Source organism: Heterodontus francisci, chromosome 23 (assembly GCF_036365525.1).
Source record: "Heterodontus francisci isolate sHetFra1 chromosome 23, sHetFra1.hap1, whole genome shotgun sequence".
NCBI lineage: Eukaryota > Metazoa > Chordata > Chondrichthyes > Heterodontiformes > Heterodontidae > Heterodontus > Heterodontus francisci.
In genome coordinates this window covers 44,754,460-44,768,552 of record NC_090393.1, presented here as the reverse complement: position 1 = coordinate 44,768,552, position 14,093 = coordinate 44,754,460, and the positions used below count along the sequence as shown (strand labels likewise).

Below are 14,093 nucleotides of genomic sequence, written 5' to 3'. Positions count from 1 at the left end.
TTCCATTATCTGAATATGCTATACGTGAACAAAAAATGCATGATGCTGCCATTCAATGCCTGAAGTACTTGCTATTTTGCAGCATTTGCTTCACTGAGTTAAAGCTTCACTGGAAGAAAAAGGCAAACACAAACTTAAATTATAGATTTAATCACTTTAAATTTAATTGTTGATGTGCCTACTTGTATATTTGCAATTCTTTCACTTTATTTTAAGTAAAATGAGTGTGCAAGGGCATTTTAAACAATTTTTGTTTCAGTTATATTTTATTGTCCATTTCATGTCTATTAATATTTTGAATGCTATAAAGAAAAATAGATATTGGCTTTCAAAGTCTCATTTAATGTTCTTTTCCTGTTGGAATTTTGTGACTGGCTTTCTTCCCAGGATTTTGATGTGTGCAAGGCAAGTGTGGTGCAGATGTCTGTAGAAATTCTGATTTTCCAAAATTGATTTCCTCCTATAGTTCACAAGAAACCACTTCAGGAAGTAGAGATTGCTGCCATTACCCATGGTGCCTTGCAGGGGCTGGCCTACCTGCATTCTCATAATTTGATACATAGGTGAGCTAATATAATAAAATAAATTGTAATTTTACTTGAGTATCTTTTATTAAATAAGTGTGGATCTACCTCTCTGAAGATTCAGTTTTTAAATTCACTATTCATTATGGTACATGAGATATGTCAGAAGTGAGGTAACACTGTTTGACCTAACAAATCCCATTCTGTATCTAGTGCTTTAACTCTTCCATTATGGCAGTGCATTATGTTTCGAATAACTCCAGCATTTTTGGCACTATTACCTTGTTGATAGGTTATTGCAAATACTTATCACAGTGAAAGTTTTTTCTTCCGAAATCTGATGAATGTACTTCACTAATTTCCATTTGTGCCATCTAATCCTACTTGCTTGGTTTATTTTGAAGTAGTAAACTATATTTACAGTAATATTTTATAGACATTTAAGTGAGGTCCCTTTTAACTTCTTGCTATCTAGACCTAAAGCGCATAGACTTCTGTAATCTTTGCTTGTAGATTAATCCCAATGCACTAATCAGGCTTTTTCCCATCTTATGCAAAAACATATTTCTTATGACATGACAAAAAGTGGAGAGAGCATTCTTTACCAGCCCAGACTAAATTCAGACTTGATTAGCAAGAGTAAAGAGTGCTGTAATTCATCATTCCAGAAATCCCCACCAACTTCCAAGAATAAGTGGATTTCAGGAAATAATGGGAATACCACCTTGTGACTGGTGTTACGACCAGGTGAGAAAGAGGTCTAGGGTTCCCTTTCAGCCTTCACCTTTGTCTTACTGTAACAGGATTTAATTTTAAACACACTGTGTTTATAACTCCCACTTGGTGAAACCTTGTTCATTGCTTTGCAATTATATGGCAGAGTAACAGCACCAACAGGTTTTCTTGCGCTTAAAGAAGAAAAGTTGAAATTTATTAAACTTGAATTTAAACTCTAATTTGGTTGACGCCTACGGATACACGACGCGCCCATGCTAGCATGCTTACACATAGCGTACACACATGCAAACAGAGACTGAAAAGAGCAGAAGAAAAATAAAGTGGAACATTTTAAATTCACTGTAGAGTCCTTAATTGTGGGTAGTTCTTGCTTTTCGTTGGGGCCCAGTATTATTCTTAAACCTTGTTCACTGTAGGAGACGTTTTTCTCTTTGGGTTCGTGTGTCTTCAATGGATTCAGAGGCTTGTGAGAAAGAGATGGGAGCAGACAGGAGAGATCTTCTCAATCAGGAGCAAACGGTCTTTCCCAGTTCAAACTCTCTGTGGCTAGTTCAAAAACCCTGGAACAGCCAGTTAGTCATGTGACCAACTTGTCCGACCAGTCCTGGCCCCTGTGGGTTGCATAACCCCAGCAGGCCCTGGAATGCGCTTCCTCACCCCCTCACTGTCCGGTGATCAACCTTCATTGTGGGTTGAATGTGTCCTTCGTCTACACAAGCACTGTCCGTTAGTATGCAAATGTTTTTTCCAGCCATGGCTGATCAGTTCAACAAGTCATTTCCTCGCTCCAGCAATAGTTCAAAATCAATGTTCATAGCACAAAACCAATGTGCCTCATTCTTGGCAGGTGGGGGCCTGCATGACACTGATTATTACAATTTTGTCTCATCATTGACTTGCAAATAAGATTTCAGTCCTAATGTGCTACATAAATCAGACTTGCCCTTAAGACGAGCATGCTGGTTAGGCTTCCTAACTTAATGCCACTGAGACCTACTGACCAGTTTGATCCCTGGTCTTTGCTGAGTTATCTGATCTCATTTGGGACGGTGATAGTGTTGCTACAATTAGTTTGATGCTGCTGAAATGATTATGGAGAGGACATATAGATTCCTCTCCTGATTATCCAGTGACCCTGGAAAGTGTATACATGTATGCTGGTGATTTGGTTTGGCCCAATGCCACGTATCAGCTGAAACTCGCTATGTGGCCTTGAACATGAATCACTATTTAGGCAAAATATCTGATTTGTCAGTGGCTTTGGAACCATACACGAGCAGGAATCTTGATCCTTGAACAAGGATGGAGAAAATTTTGAAAGCTGAAAGTAACAACTGCAACTTGCATTTATGTAGTGCCTTTAATGCAGTCAAACATCCCAAGGTGTTTTGCGGGAGCATTATCAAACAAAGTTTGACACCGAGCCTCATAAGATTAGAATAGGCGGTTAAAAGCTTGGTCAAAGAGGTAGGTTTTTAGGAGCATCTAAAAGGAGAAGAGAGAGGTTGAGACAGAGGTCTTGGGAGAGAGTTCCAAAACTTAGGGCCTTGGCAGCGGAAGGCATGATCACCAATGGTGGAGTGATTAAAATCAGAGGAACGCAGTGAACTCGGAGGGTTGTAGGACTGCAGTTAGCGAAGAGATGCCAGAGGCACTCGACACAGTCCTTGCAGCCTTTCTGGCAGATTTCCATGTGGCTCATGGGGTTCTGTGGCCTGGGAAGATTTGCAGTTGTGATGCACACCAGTGAGAAATGCGTGGTCTTCAAAAGTGAGCCATAGAGTTGACATGAGATCCTACCTGTAGAAAGGGAGATGAATTGGCCTCCAAATTATGCAGCAATGGAGAGAGCGTTGACATGAACCATACATTTCACTCTTGCACACAGATCTTGTTGGTAACTTATTCCATGAGTAGAGAAATGGAGACTTTGGAGTTCAAATATTTAAATTTTACAGTATGCAAAAAATTCTGGAATTCTAATTGGAATATGCTGCAGCAAGCATAGCAGGAAATCAGAGCGAGCACAATCACTGGCCATTGTAGTTTTCATCACGCCATAGATGATTCCTGATTCCTTCATTTGAACTTGTTTTGTCAATACTTATTTTTGCCTGTCATGAATATGTTCACATGCATATATAATTGTTGAATTGTCACTTTTAGGCTTTTATTTATTCTTGAAGTTCCTTTTAGCTGTACATTTGTGGATTAGCAACATTAAATATTTAAAAAGGAGGTATGGTTGAAAACAAATGCATAAAAGAAAATAATTGTCATGTCAATAAAATAATGTAATACTTAATGGGTATTTCAGCATGTCCCAATCAGCCAATCTATTAGCATGTCATATCCCATTTAGCAAAGAAAGCAATGTCCCAATTTGCAAATTATATAAATACAATTGGAAAATGCATACGAAGTCAATTAATCATGCCACTGCCAAGTTTCCAGTGCCATTATTTTTACGTGTAAGCATCAGCAGAGTGAAAACTGGTGTAAATGAAAACCACGATTGCCATTGTAATGGGGGCAGAGCTATGATTACCTTCTAACTGCTTTCAGCAAGGTTAATGGTGGAGTGCCGCAAAGGTCCAAGGCAGATGTGCGTGGCTTAAGCAATGATGTGAGTCGCTTCCTCCATGATTTCCTCTCTTGCACTCTTCTAGGGTCCCTACAAGGTAGATGCTTCATCGCAATGGCGCGTATCCTGAGGAAAATCTTGCCCATCATGTTGTAGGATTTTTTTGAACATTTCTCTACAGGAAAAAAATTGAGAGTTTAAACATTGTTTTAAAATCATAGTGTATTACTGGAAGTAAAATAAGGTAGTTGAGATTCTAATGAGGTTATGTCCTCATAGACTGTAAGTAATAAACTGTTTGTGGCCTATCTCCATAATTTGCTAAAGTTCGTAATACACTGTGTTGGAAGATTTTTGATCTCTTTTTGACTGAACACCTTAAAAAGTTGGGCCAGTTTTGCAACAGAAGCTGCAGCTGAGGTAGCATGGTCCAAGAAAAGGCAGCCTCTTAAATGGAGAGAAGTTAGGTGACTAACTGAAGTGGGGTAGTGTAGTGTGTACTTAGTTTTCATGTTATTACATTGAGATGAATTGTAATGAAGGAACTGAATGAATCTGATCATGTTTATCACCTTGCACATTCACCTTGCTGTGGAATAAAGGAGTTTATGGGTTTGAAACCAGCTTTACCTCGTAGCCTAACTATGGAAAGATTGAAGAGCCATATTAAAGTCACCTGTCTGGTTCGGGGTGGTGCAGTTCTGCAGTTCTTCTGGCTTACAAGTAGAAATGGATCCATAGGAAACCCCTCGAACTGTATTGGGAAAATTTTCATTTGCTGTAAAATGTAAAAATGTTAATGGCATGACATGTGAAATGGAAGGGTTGTGAGGCAACTCATGATTGTATTGAAGGAAACTGATCACCTTTGCACTGTTTGTATTTTTTGACTTGATGCTATTTTAAACTGTTTGGGAATGTATTTTTTACAGATTAGATTAGATTGGATTAGAGATACAGCACTGAAACAGGCCCTTCGGCCCACCGAGTCTGTGCCGAACATCAACCACCCATTTATATTAATCCTACACTAATCCCATATTCCTACCAAACACCCCCACCTGTCCCTATATTTCCCTACCACCTACCTATACTAGTGACAATTTATAATGGTCAATTTACCTATCAACCTGCAAGTCTTTTGGCTTGTGGGAGGAAACCGGAGCACCCGGAGAAAACCCACGCAGACACAGGGAGAACTTGCAAACTCCACACAGGCAGTACCCGGAATCGAACCCGGGTCCCTGGAGCTGTGAGGCTGCGGTGCTAACCACTGCGCCACTGTGCCGCACTGTACTTTATGAATAAAGTATATTTTGGAAATTAAAAAAAACAAATAGAAATAAGACTGTGTGTCAACTAGTGTAAGAGAAAGATGCTGAGATCATTAGCAGAATAGACAGATGCTATTGAACCAGAGAAGGTATCTGTGGCAAACCTGAATTTGTAACAGTGCTGTGTAGGAGGCTAGTTGTTTTAAATTGAAGCACATTGTATTAAAGGAAATGTGACAACATGGATAACAAGTTGGTTCAAGGACAGAAAACAGTAGTAATAAAAGATGTTTTTTCAGACTGAGGGTATGACCAATTGTGCCTGAGGTTAGTGTTGAGAACATGCTCTTAATATATATAAATGATATGTCTATATATCAAAATTTGCAGATAACGCGAGGGAATGGTTACCTTTAAGGAGGACTGTAATCTACTTCAGGATGTAGGTGTTGATTGAGCAGATAAATTGATTGGGCGGCGCAGTGGTTAGCACCGTAGCCTCTCAGCTCCAGAGACCCGGGCTCGATTCTGAGTACTGCCTGTGCAGAGTTTGCAAGTCTCCCTGTGACCGCGTGGGTTTTCGCCGGGTGCTCCGGTTTCCTCCTACAGCCAAAGATTTGCAGGTTGATGGGTAAATTGGCCATTGTAAATTGCCCCTAGTATAGGTAGGTGGTAGGGAATATGGGATTACTGCAGGGTTAGTATAAGTGGGTGGTTGTTGGTCGGCACAGACTCGGTGGGCCAAAGGGCCTGTTTCAGTGCTGTATCTAAATAAAAATAAAATAAATTAAAAAATAAAATGTGAAGTAATTCCTTTTGGGAGGAGAAATTAAGAGGCTAAACATATAAATTGCAAAACTTGAATGAGTAGAGAAACAAATGAGGATTCAGATAAACAGTTTTTTTTTTAGAAGTGGGAGGGTAAGTCAATAAGCTACTTTTACAAGACAAAAAATTCCAGCTTTTATCCGTATGAGCATGGAGTACAAAAGCAATGAGGTAATGCTGAACATCTGCACATGTACATTTTTGTTACAGATGCAGAACCATCTTAACTTGCTGTGCTTCTGAACTGTATCCTAAAACTGATGAACACATTACAACTTATGCAATTCCTTGGGGAAAGCACAATTACACTCAAATAATCTTTGTGTTCTATTTACTTAACAATTAGAGTGTGACCTAGCTTCACCTTAGTAGTTACATAATATATTGCATGTATAGGAATCCTATCCTTCTAAAACAACCTGTCAACTAATTTAACTGCGAGTTTCACTAACACAGGGTGTAGTGTGTGTTTTACTTTCCGTTTCACTGAGATAAAAGGGACAAAAGGATTAATATAACACTGGCGAAACTTTACAAATCATACTTTTTCTAAAAATAAGACAAAGCTGAAATTGTGAATTGCAGCTTCAAGTGCTAAATTCTTGACTTTAATCAGTGTTTCCTTAACAGCAATTAAAACGTTTTTCTTTAAAGTGGGAATGCCCAAATTGCAGCCTGAGTTCACATGCGATTCCCAGGACCATGCATTTTGGCTGTCTGAGCACAGTCCTATTTGTGCTTGTACATTATTTCCTGCTTTGCTTTTTTGTGGGAAGGCAGTTTGGAAACAACAACTACTTGCATTTCTATAGCACCTTTAACGTACTAAAACATTCTGTTATACAGCTGTGTTAGCAGCCAAAATTTGACAAGTCACAAAAGGCGATATTAGGATAAGGAAGAGATAGATTTTAAGGAGTCTCTTCAAGGACGAGAGAGTAGATGAGAGGTTTAGAGAGTGAATTCCAGAGTTTGGGGCATAGACAATTGAAGGCATATCCTCCAGTGGCGGGAGAAGGAAATTGGGTTTGCATAAGGACAGAATTGGAGGAACGGAGTTCTCGGAAGGTTGTAGGGCTGGTGGATGTTCAAGCTAGGGAAGGGTGAGGCCATGGAGGGTTTGAATGCCGAGGAGAATTTTAAATTTTAATGTCTTTCTGGGCCAGGAGATAATGCAAGTCAGTGAGCACATGGGTGATGGGTGCATGAGGCTTAGTGCAAGTCAGGGTATGGACAACTGAGCTTTAGATGAGCTGACGCTTATGGAGGGTGGAAGATGGGAGACTGCGCAAGAAGGCACTTAAATAATCGAGCGTTGTGCCTCATTGGTGGATAAATTCTAAAGCATATCACCAAGACGTGTTAGCAACAACAACCTGGAAAATATGCACGTTAGCGACTAAGTTGCTTCATAGTGCTACTTGATTTTCAACAAGATTTTGCCATTTTAGTGTGTCATGAGATTTTTTTGGAGAATGAGAGGCGTTGCACTTTTTTAAGAATCTTTCAGGATGTCCCGAAGTGTTTTACAGCCAATAAAGTACTTTTGAAGTGTAGTCATTATTGTAATGTAGGCAACCTTTGCAGCCAATTTGCTGATAACAGGGTCCCTCAAAAAACGAGGAGATAAATGACCAGCTAATCTGATTCTGTGGTGTTGGTTGGCTATGTTTAGACCAAGATACTGAGAAGATGCCCTTGCTTTTCTTTAGGTAGTGTCATGGAATCTTTATGTCTAACTGAGAGGGCAGATGGGTCCCTAATTTATCATCTTTTCTGAAATTCCCTTAGCACTGACCTAAAATGTCAGCCTAGATTATGTGCCCAAGTTTCTAGAATGGGACTTGAACTTGAACCCAAGATCTTCTGGCTTGAGCCAAGGTTGATGCAATTTTAAAAACTTTTTGAATGATCAGATATGTAGGAAATTTCACAGTCTTTATTTTTCTTTTTGCAGAGACATAAAGGCAGGAAACATTTTGCTCACTGAACCAGGCCAAGTCAAATTGGCTGATTTTGGATCTGCCTCCATAGTATCCCCTGCCAACTCCTTTGTAGGGACGCCTTACTGGTAAGTGAAATATATGTAACATTTAAATGAGAGGTTGAGTCCTCTAAGAGAAATGCCAGCAATGCTTTCGACCTTTGGCCCAGTCACCCTAATGTACACCTCTACATTCTTGTATTGTGACTCTGGCAAAACTCAACTATTGATAAAAGCAAAATACTGTGGATGCTGGAAATCTGAAATAAAAACAAGAAATGCTGGAAATACTCAGCAGGTCTGGCAGCATCTGTGGAGAGAGAAGCAGAGTTAACGTTTCAGGTCAGTGACCTTCAGAACTAGCAAATATTAGAAATGTAAAAGGTTATAAGCAAGTAAAGCGGGGGGTGGAGCAAGAGATAACAAAGGAAAAGGTGTAAATAGGACAAGGTCACAGAATAGCTGACCAGATGTTCGTGGAGCAAAGGTAAACAATCTGTTAATGGTGTGTTGAAAGACAAAGCATTAGTACAGATAGGGTGTTAACGGACTGAAAATTGAACAGCCGCAAGTACAAACATGAAAAAAAACAGTGGGTAAGCAAACTGAACAAACTAAGATGAAAATGAAATAAAATAAACACAAAGAAAAAGGAAAAATATATTTTTAAAAAAAAGGAACAAGAAAAAATAACTAAAAATAAAAGTAAAATGGGGGGCCTGTGCTGCTCTGTAATTATTGAACTCAATGTTCGGTCAGACAGGCTGTAGTGTGCCTAATCGGTAAATGAGATGCTGTTCCTCGAGCTTGCATTGATGTTCACTGGAACACTGCAGCAATCCCAGGACAGAAATTTGAGCATGAGAGCAGGGGGGAGTGTTGAAATGGCAAACAACCGGAAGCTCGGTGTCCTGCTTGCGGACTGAGTGGAGGTGTTCCTCAAAGCGGTTACCCAGTCTACGTTTGGTCACCCCAATGTAGAAGCGACCACATTGTGAGCGGCGGATACAGTATACTACATTGAAAGAAGTACAAGTAAATCGCTGCTTCACCTGAAAGGAGTGTTTGGGCCTGGGATATGAGGAGAGAAGGGGTAAATGGGCAGGTATTACAAAATATCGAAGGGATCTTTTCCTCCGTGAAACCCTTGTCGACTCCTCCATTACCCCCACCACCTCGTCCCCTTCCCATGGCACCTTCCCCTGCAATCGCAGGAGGTGTAATACCTGCTCGTTTACCTACTCTCTCCTCGCTATCCAAGGCCCCAAACACACTTTTCAGGTGAAGCAGCGATTTACTTGTACTTCGTTCAATGTAGCATACTGTATTCGCTGCTCACAATATGGTCTCCTCTACACTGGGGAGACCAAATGCAGACTGGGTGACTGTTTTGCGGAACACCTCCGCTCAGTCTGCAAGCAGGACCCTGATTTTCCGGTTGCTTGCCATTTCAACATTTACACCCCTGCCCCCCGCTCTCATGCTCACATCTCTGTCCTAGGATTGCTGCAGTGTTCCAGTGAACAGCAACGCAAGCTCGAGGAACAGCATCTCATTTACCGATTAGGCACACTACTACCTGCCGGACTGAACATTGAGTTCAATAATTTCAGAGCATGACGGGCCCCCCATTTAACTTTTATTTTTAGTTATCTTTTTCTTATTCCTTTTTTGTTACATATTTTCCTTTTTTGTGTGTTTATTTTATTTCATCTTAGTTTGTTCAGTTTGCTTACCCACTGTTTTTTTTTCATGTTTGTACTTGCTGTTCAATTTTCAGTCCGTTAACACCCTATCTATACTGCTTTGTCTTTCAACACACCATGAGCATATTGTTTACCTTTGCTCCACGAACTTCTGGTCAGCTATTCTGTGACCTTGTCCTATTTACACCTCCTTTGTTATCTCTTGCCCCACCCCTGCTTTATTTGCTTATAACCTTTTACATTTCTAATCTTTGCTAGTTCTGAAGAAGGGTCACTGACCTGAAACGTTAACTCTGCTTCTCTCTCCACAGATGCTGCCAGACCTGCTGAGTATTTCCAGCATTTCTTGTTTTTATAACTATTGATAATATAGGAGTTAATAAATTGGCTTTCCTAATAGCCAAGACCGACAGACCAGGAAGGTCCCATGTTGAATCATGGGTCTGCATTAAGTTAGGTGATCTTGAGCAAAGTGACAGGGAATGTTACAGTTACAAAGAGCAATCCTGATGTACTTTTCCTGTGTGCTTTTTTTAACTGCCTTTAGCAACAGGAAGAAGTTGGTCACAACAATCCTGATGTGGTTTTCCTATCAGTTATTTTGAGTACAGATTGCCTTGATTGTTTGACTTAACTCTTTGATTTGTGAAGTAATAATTTCCTTCAGTCAGGATTTAGATCTGAAACTTTCTCAATTGTACCAATAAATGTATTTGAGTCATACAGACTGAAATTTCTTGGTAACTAAATGTGTATGTTTAAACAGGATGGCCCCAGAAGTGATCCTGGCTATGGATGAGGGACAATATGATGGAAAAGTAGATGTGTGGTCTCTTGGGATTACATCCATTGAACTTGGTTTGTATTTCATTGCAATAATGTGCAAACTTCTTTTTGTAGCGAAATCCTTAAATAGTCATGAGGCTGCTGGTGAATGTCAATCATATGTCAATTAATTTATAGTGGAAGACCATTCTTTTCCAAAATCTGAGTGAAAAATTTGTAAGAGTTTCAACAAATCATTTCTGAAACGTCAGAGAATCTAACAATTAAAATTGTTCATGCTTGGGTCATGATCGTAAATAATTGTTTGACAGTCTGCCATTACATCTCTCCTATAAATAAATACTGCAGATTCTGGAAATCTGAAGGTAAAAACAAGAAATGATGGAAATATTCAGGTCTGGCAGCATCTGTGGAAAGAGAAGCAGAGTTGATGTTTTAGGTCAGTGACCCTTCATCAGAACTGATGGGTCACTGACCTGAAATATTAACTCTGCTTCTCTCCACAGATGCTGTCAGACCTCCTGAATATTTCTAGCATTTCTTGTTTTTATTATAGCATCTCTCCTGTTTGTTGCACAACCAATGTTGGCAACGTTGCATTCTTCCAATCTGTTCAGTGGATCTATCTTCAGATTTCTGTCTGACTGAAATATGTCTTGCATTTCTTTCATTCTGGGACACCTAGCATCTGTTACTGAATTGCATGGCCACATATGGACCAATCTTGAATCTAATCCTGAATTAGAAAGACACTGATATTTTTAATTACAACGGGATCATAACTAATTTTCCTGGTAGCATTCAGATTTTATGCTGACGACAATGGAGTTTGGCACTCAGAAGATTTACTATTACAAGGGCAGGACCGACCAAGTTTCAGGGGAGGTGGTAGTGTAGTGGTAATGTCACTAAACTAGCCCCAGGCTAATGCCCTGGGGACATGGGTTCGAATCCCACCACGGCAGATGGTGAAATTTGAATTTTGGAATTAACAGCTAGTCTAGTGGTGAACATGAAACGATTATCGATTGTTGTAAAAACCCGTCTGGTTCAATAATGTCCTTAAGGGAAGGAGATCTGCTGTCCTTACCTGGTCCGGCCTACATGTGACTCCAGACCCACAGCAATGTGGTTGACTCTTGACTGCCCTCCTGAAATGGCTGAACAAGCCACTTGTATCAAACCGCTACAGAGTCTAAAGGAATGAAACTGGATGGGCCACCTGGCATCGACCTTGACACTGGAAACAACGACAGCAAACCCAGCCCTGTCGACCCTGCAACGGCTTCCTTACTAACATCTGGGAGCTTGTCCCAAGTTGGGAGAGCTGTTCCACAGACTAGTCAAGCAACAGCCTGACAGAGTCATACTTGCTGAATCATACCTTGCAGATAAAGCCCAGACACTACCATCACCATCCCTGGGTATGTCCTCTCCCACCAGCAGGCCAGGCCCACCAGAGGTGGCAGCACAGTAGTTTACAGTTGGGAGTGAGTCGTCCTGGGAGTCCTCAACATTGACTCTGGCGCCATGAAGTCTCATGGCATTAGGTCAAACATGGGCAATGAAACCTCCTGCTGGTTACCACCTGCCACATTCCCTCGGCTGATGAACCAATACTCCTCCATGTTGAACACCAATTGGAAGAAGCACTGAGGGTAGCAAGGGCGCAAAATGTACTCTGGGTGGGGGACTTCAATGTCTGTCACCAAGAGTGGCTCGGTAGCACTACTACTGACCGAGCTGGCCAAGTTCTAAAGGACATAGCTGCTAGACTGTTTCTGCAGCAGGTGGTAAGGAAACCAACGAGAGGGAAAAACTTACTTGACCGCATCCTCGCCAGTCGACATATTGCTGATGCATCTGTCCATGGCCGTATTGGTAGGAGTGACCACCGCACAGTCCTTGTGGAGACAAAGTCTCGTCTTCACATTGAGGGTACCCACCATTGTGTCGTGTGGCATGACCACCATGCTGAATGGGATAGATTTTGAACAGATCTAGCAACTCAAAATTGGGCATCCATGAGGTGCTGTGGGCCATCAGCAGCAGCAGAATTGTTTTCGACCACAATCTGTAACCTCATGACCTGGCATATCCCCCACTCTACCATTACCATCAAGCCAGGGGATCAACCCTGGTTCAATGAAGAGTGTAGGAAGGCATGCTAGGAGCAGCACATGGCATACCTGAAAATGAGGTGTCAGCCTGGTGAAGCTACAACACAGAACTACTTGCATGGCAAACAGCATACGCAGCATGCAATAGACAGCTGAACGATCCCACAACCACTGGATCAGATCTAAGCTCTACAGTCCTGCCACATCCAGTTGTGAATGGTGGTGGACAATTAAACAACTGACAGGAGGAGGTGGCTCTACAAATATCCCCATCCTCAACGACGGGGGAGCCTAGCACATCAGTGCAAAAGACAAACCTGAAGAATTTGCATCCAAATTCAGCCAGAACTGCAGAGTGGATGATCCATCTCTTTTTTCCTCCTGAGGTCCCCAGCATCACAGTTATCAGTCTTCAGCCAATCTGATTCACTCCACGTGATATCAAAGAATGGCTGAAGGCACTGAATACTGCAAAGGCTATGGGCCCTGACAACATTCCGGCAATAGTACTGAAGACTTGTGCTCCAGAACTAGCTGTACCCCTAGCCAAGCTGTTCCAGTATAGCTACAACACTAACATCTACCCGGCAATGTGTAAAGTTGCCCACGTATGTCCTGTGCACAAAAAGCAGGACCAATCCAAGCCGGCCAATTACCGCCCTATCCGTTTGCTCCCGATCATCAGCAAACTGATGGTGGGAGTCATCAGTGGTGCTGTCAAATGGCATTTGCTCAGTGACAACCTGGTCACTGCCACTCAGCTCCTGACCTTATTATAGCCTTTGTCCAAACATGGACTAAAGAGCTGAACTCCAGAGGTGAGTGAGAGTGGTTGCCCTTGACATCAAGATAGCATTTGACAGAGTATGGCCTTAGCAAAACTGGAGTCGATGAGAATCGGGTGGGGGGGGGGAATACTCTTCTGGTTGGAGTCATACCTAGTACAAAGGAAGATTGTTACGGTTGGAGGTTAATCATCTCAGTCCCAGGGCACCACTGCAGGGATTCATCAGGGTCATGTCCCAGGCCCAAACATCTTCAGCTGCTTCATCAATGACCTTCCCTCCATCATAAGGTCAGAAGTGGGGATGTTCGCTGATGATTGCACAATGTTCAGCACCATTCGCGACTCGCCAGATACTGAAGCAGTCCATGTCCATGTTAGGCAAGACCTGGACAACATCCAGCTTGGGCTGATAAGTGGCAAATAACATTCATGCCACACAAGTGTCAGGCACTGACCATCTCAAACGAAAGAATCAAACCATTTCCCCTTGACATTCCGCAGCATTACTGTCACAAAATTCCCCACTATCAACATGCTCGGGGTCACCATTATTCAGAAATTGAACTGGAGTAGCCACATAAATACTGTGGCTACAGGAGCAGGTCAGAGGCTTGGAATTCTGCACTGAGTAACTCACCTCCTGACTCCCCAAAGCCTTTCTATCATCTACAAGGCACAAGTCAGGAGTGTGATGGAAAACTCTCCACTTGCCTGGATGGGTGCAGCTCCAACAACACTCAAGAAGCTCGACACCATCCTGGA

General features: G+C 41.7%; 1 protein-coding gene across 2 annotated transcripts in view; it reads left to right on the top strand.

Moving 5' to 3' along the window:
* Positions 1 to 14,093, top strand: part of taok3a (TAO kinase 3a) — a 184,487-nt gene that overhangs the window by 76,714 nt on the left and 93,680 nt on the right. For both annotated transcript variants that reach the window (XM_068055185.1, XM_068055184.1), the window contains exons 7-9: positions 467 to 563; positions 7,906 to 8,019; positions 10,405 to 10,496. In XM_068055185.1, the coding sequence (XP_067911286.1) occupies positions 467 to 563; positions 7,906 to 8,019; positions 10,405 to 10,496 (303 nt within the window). The remainder of the gene's footprint in view (positions 1 to 466; positions 564 to 7,905; positions 8,020 to 10,404; positions 10,497 to 14,093) is intronic.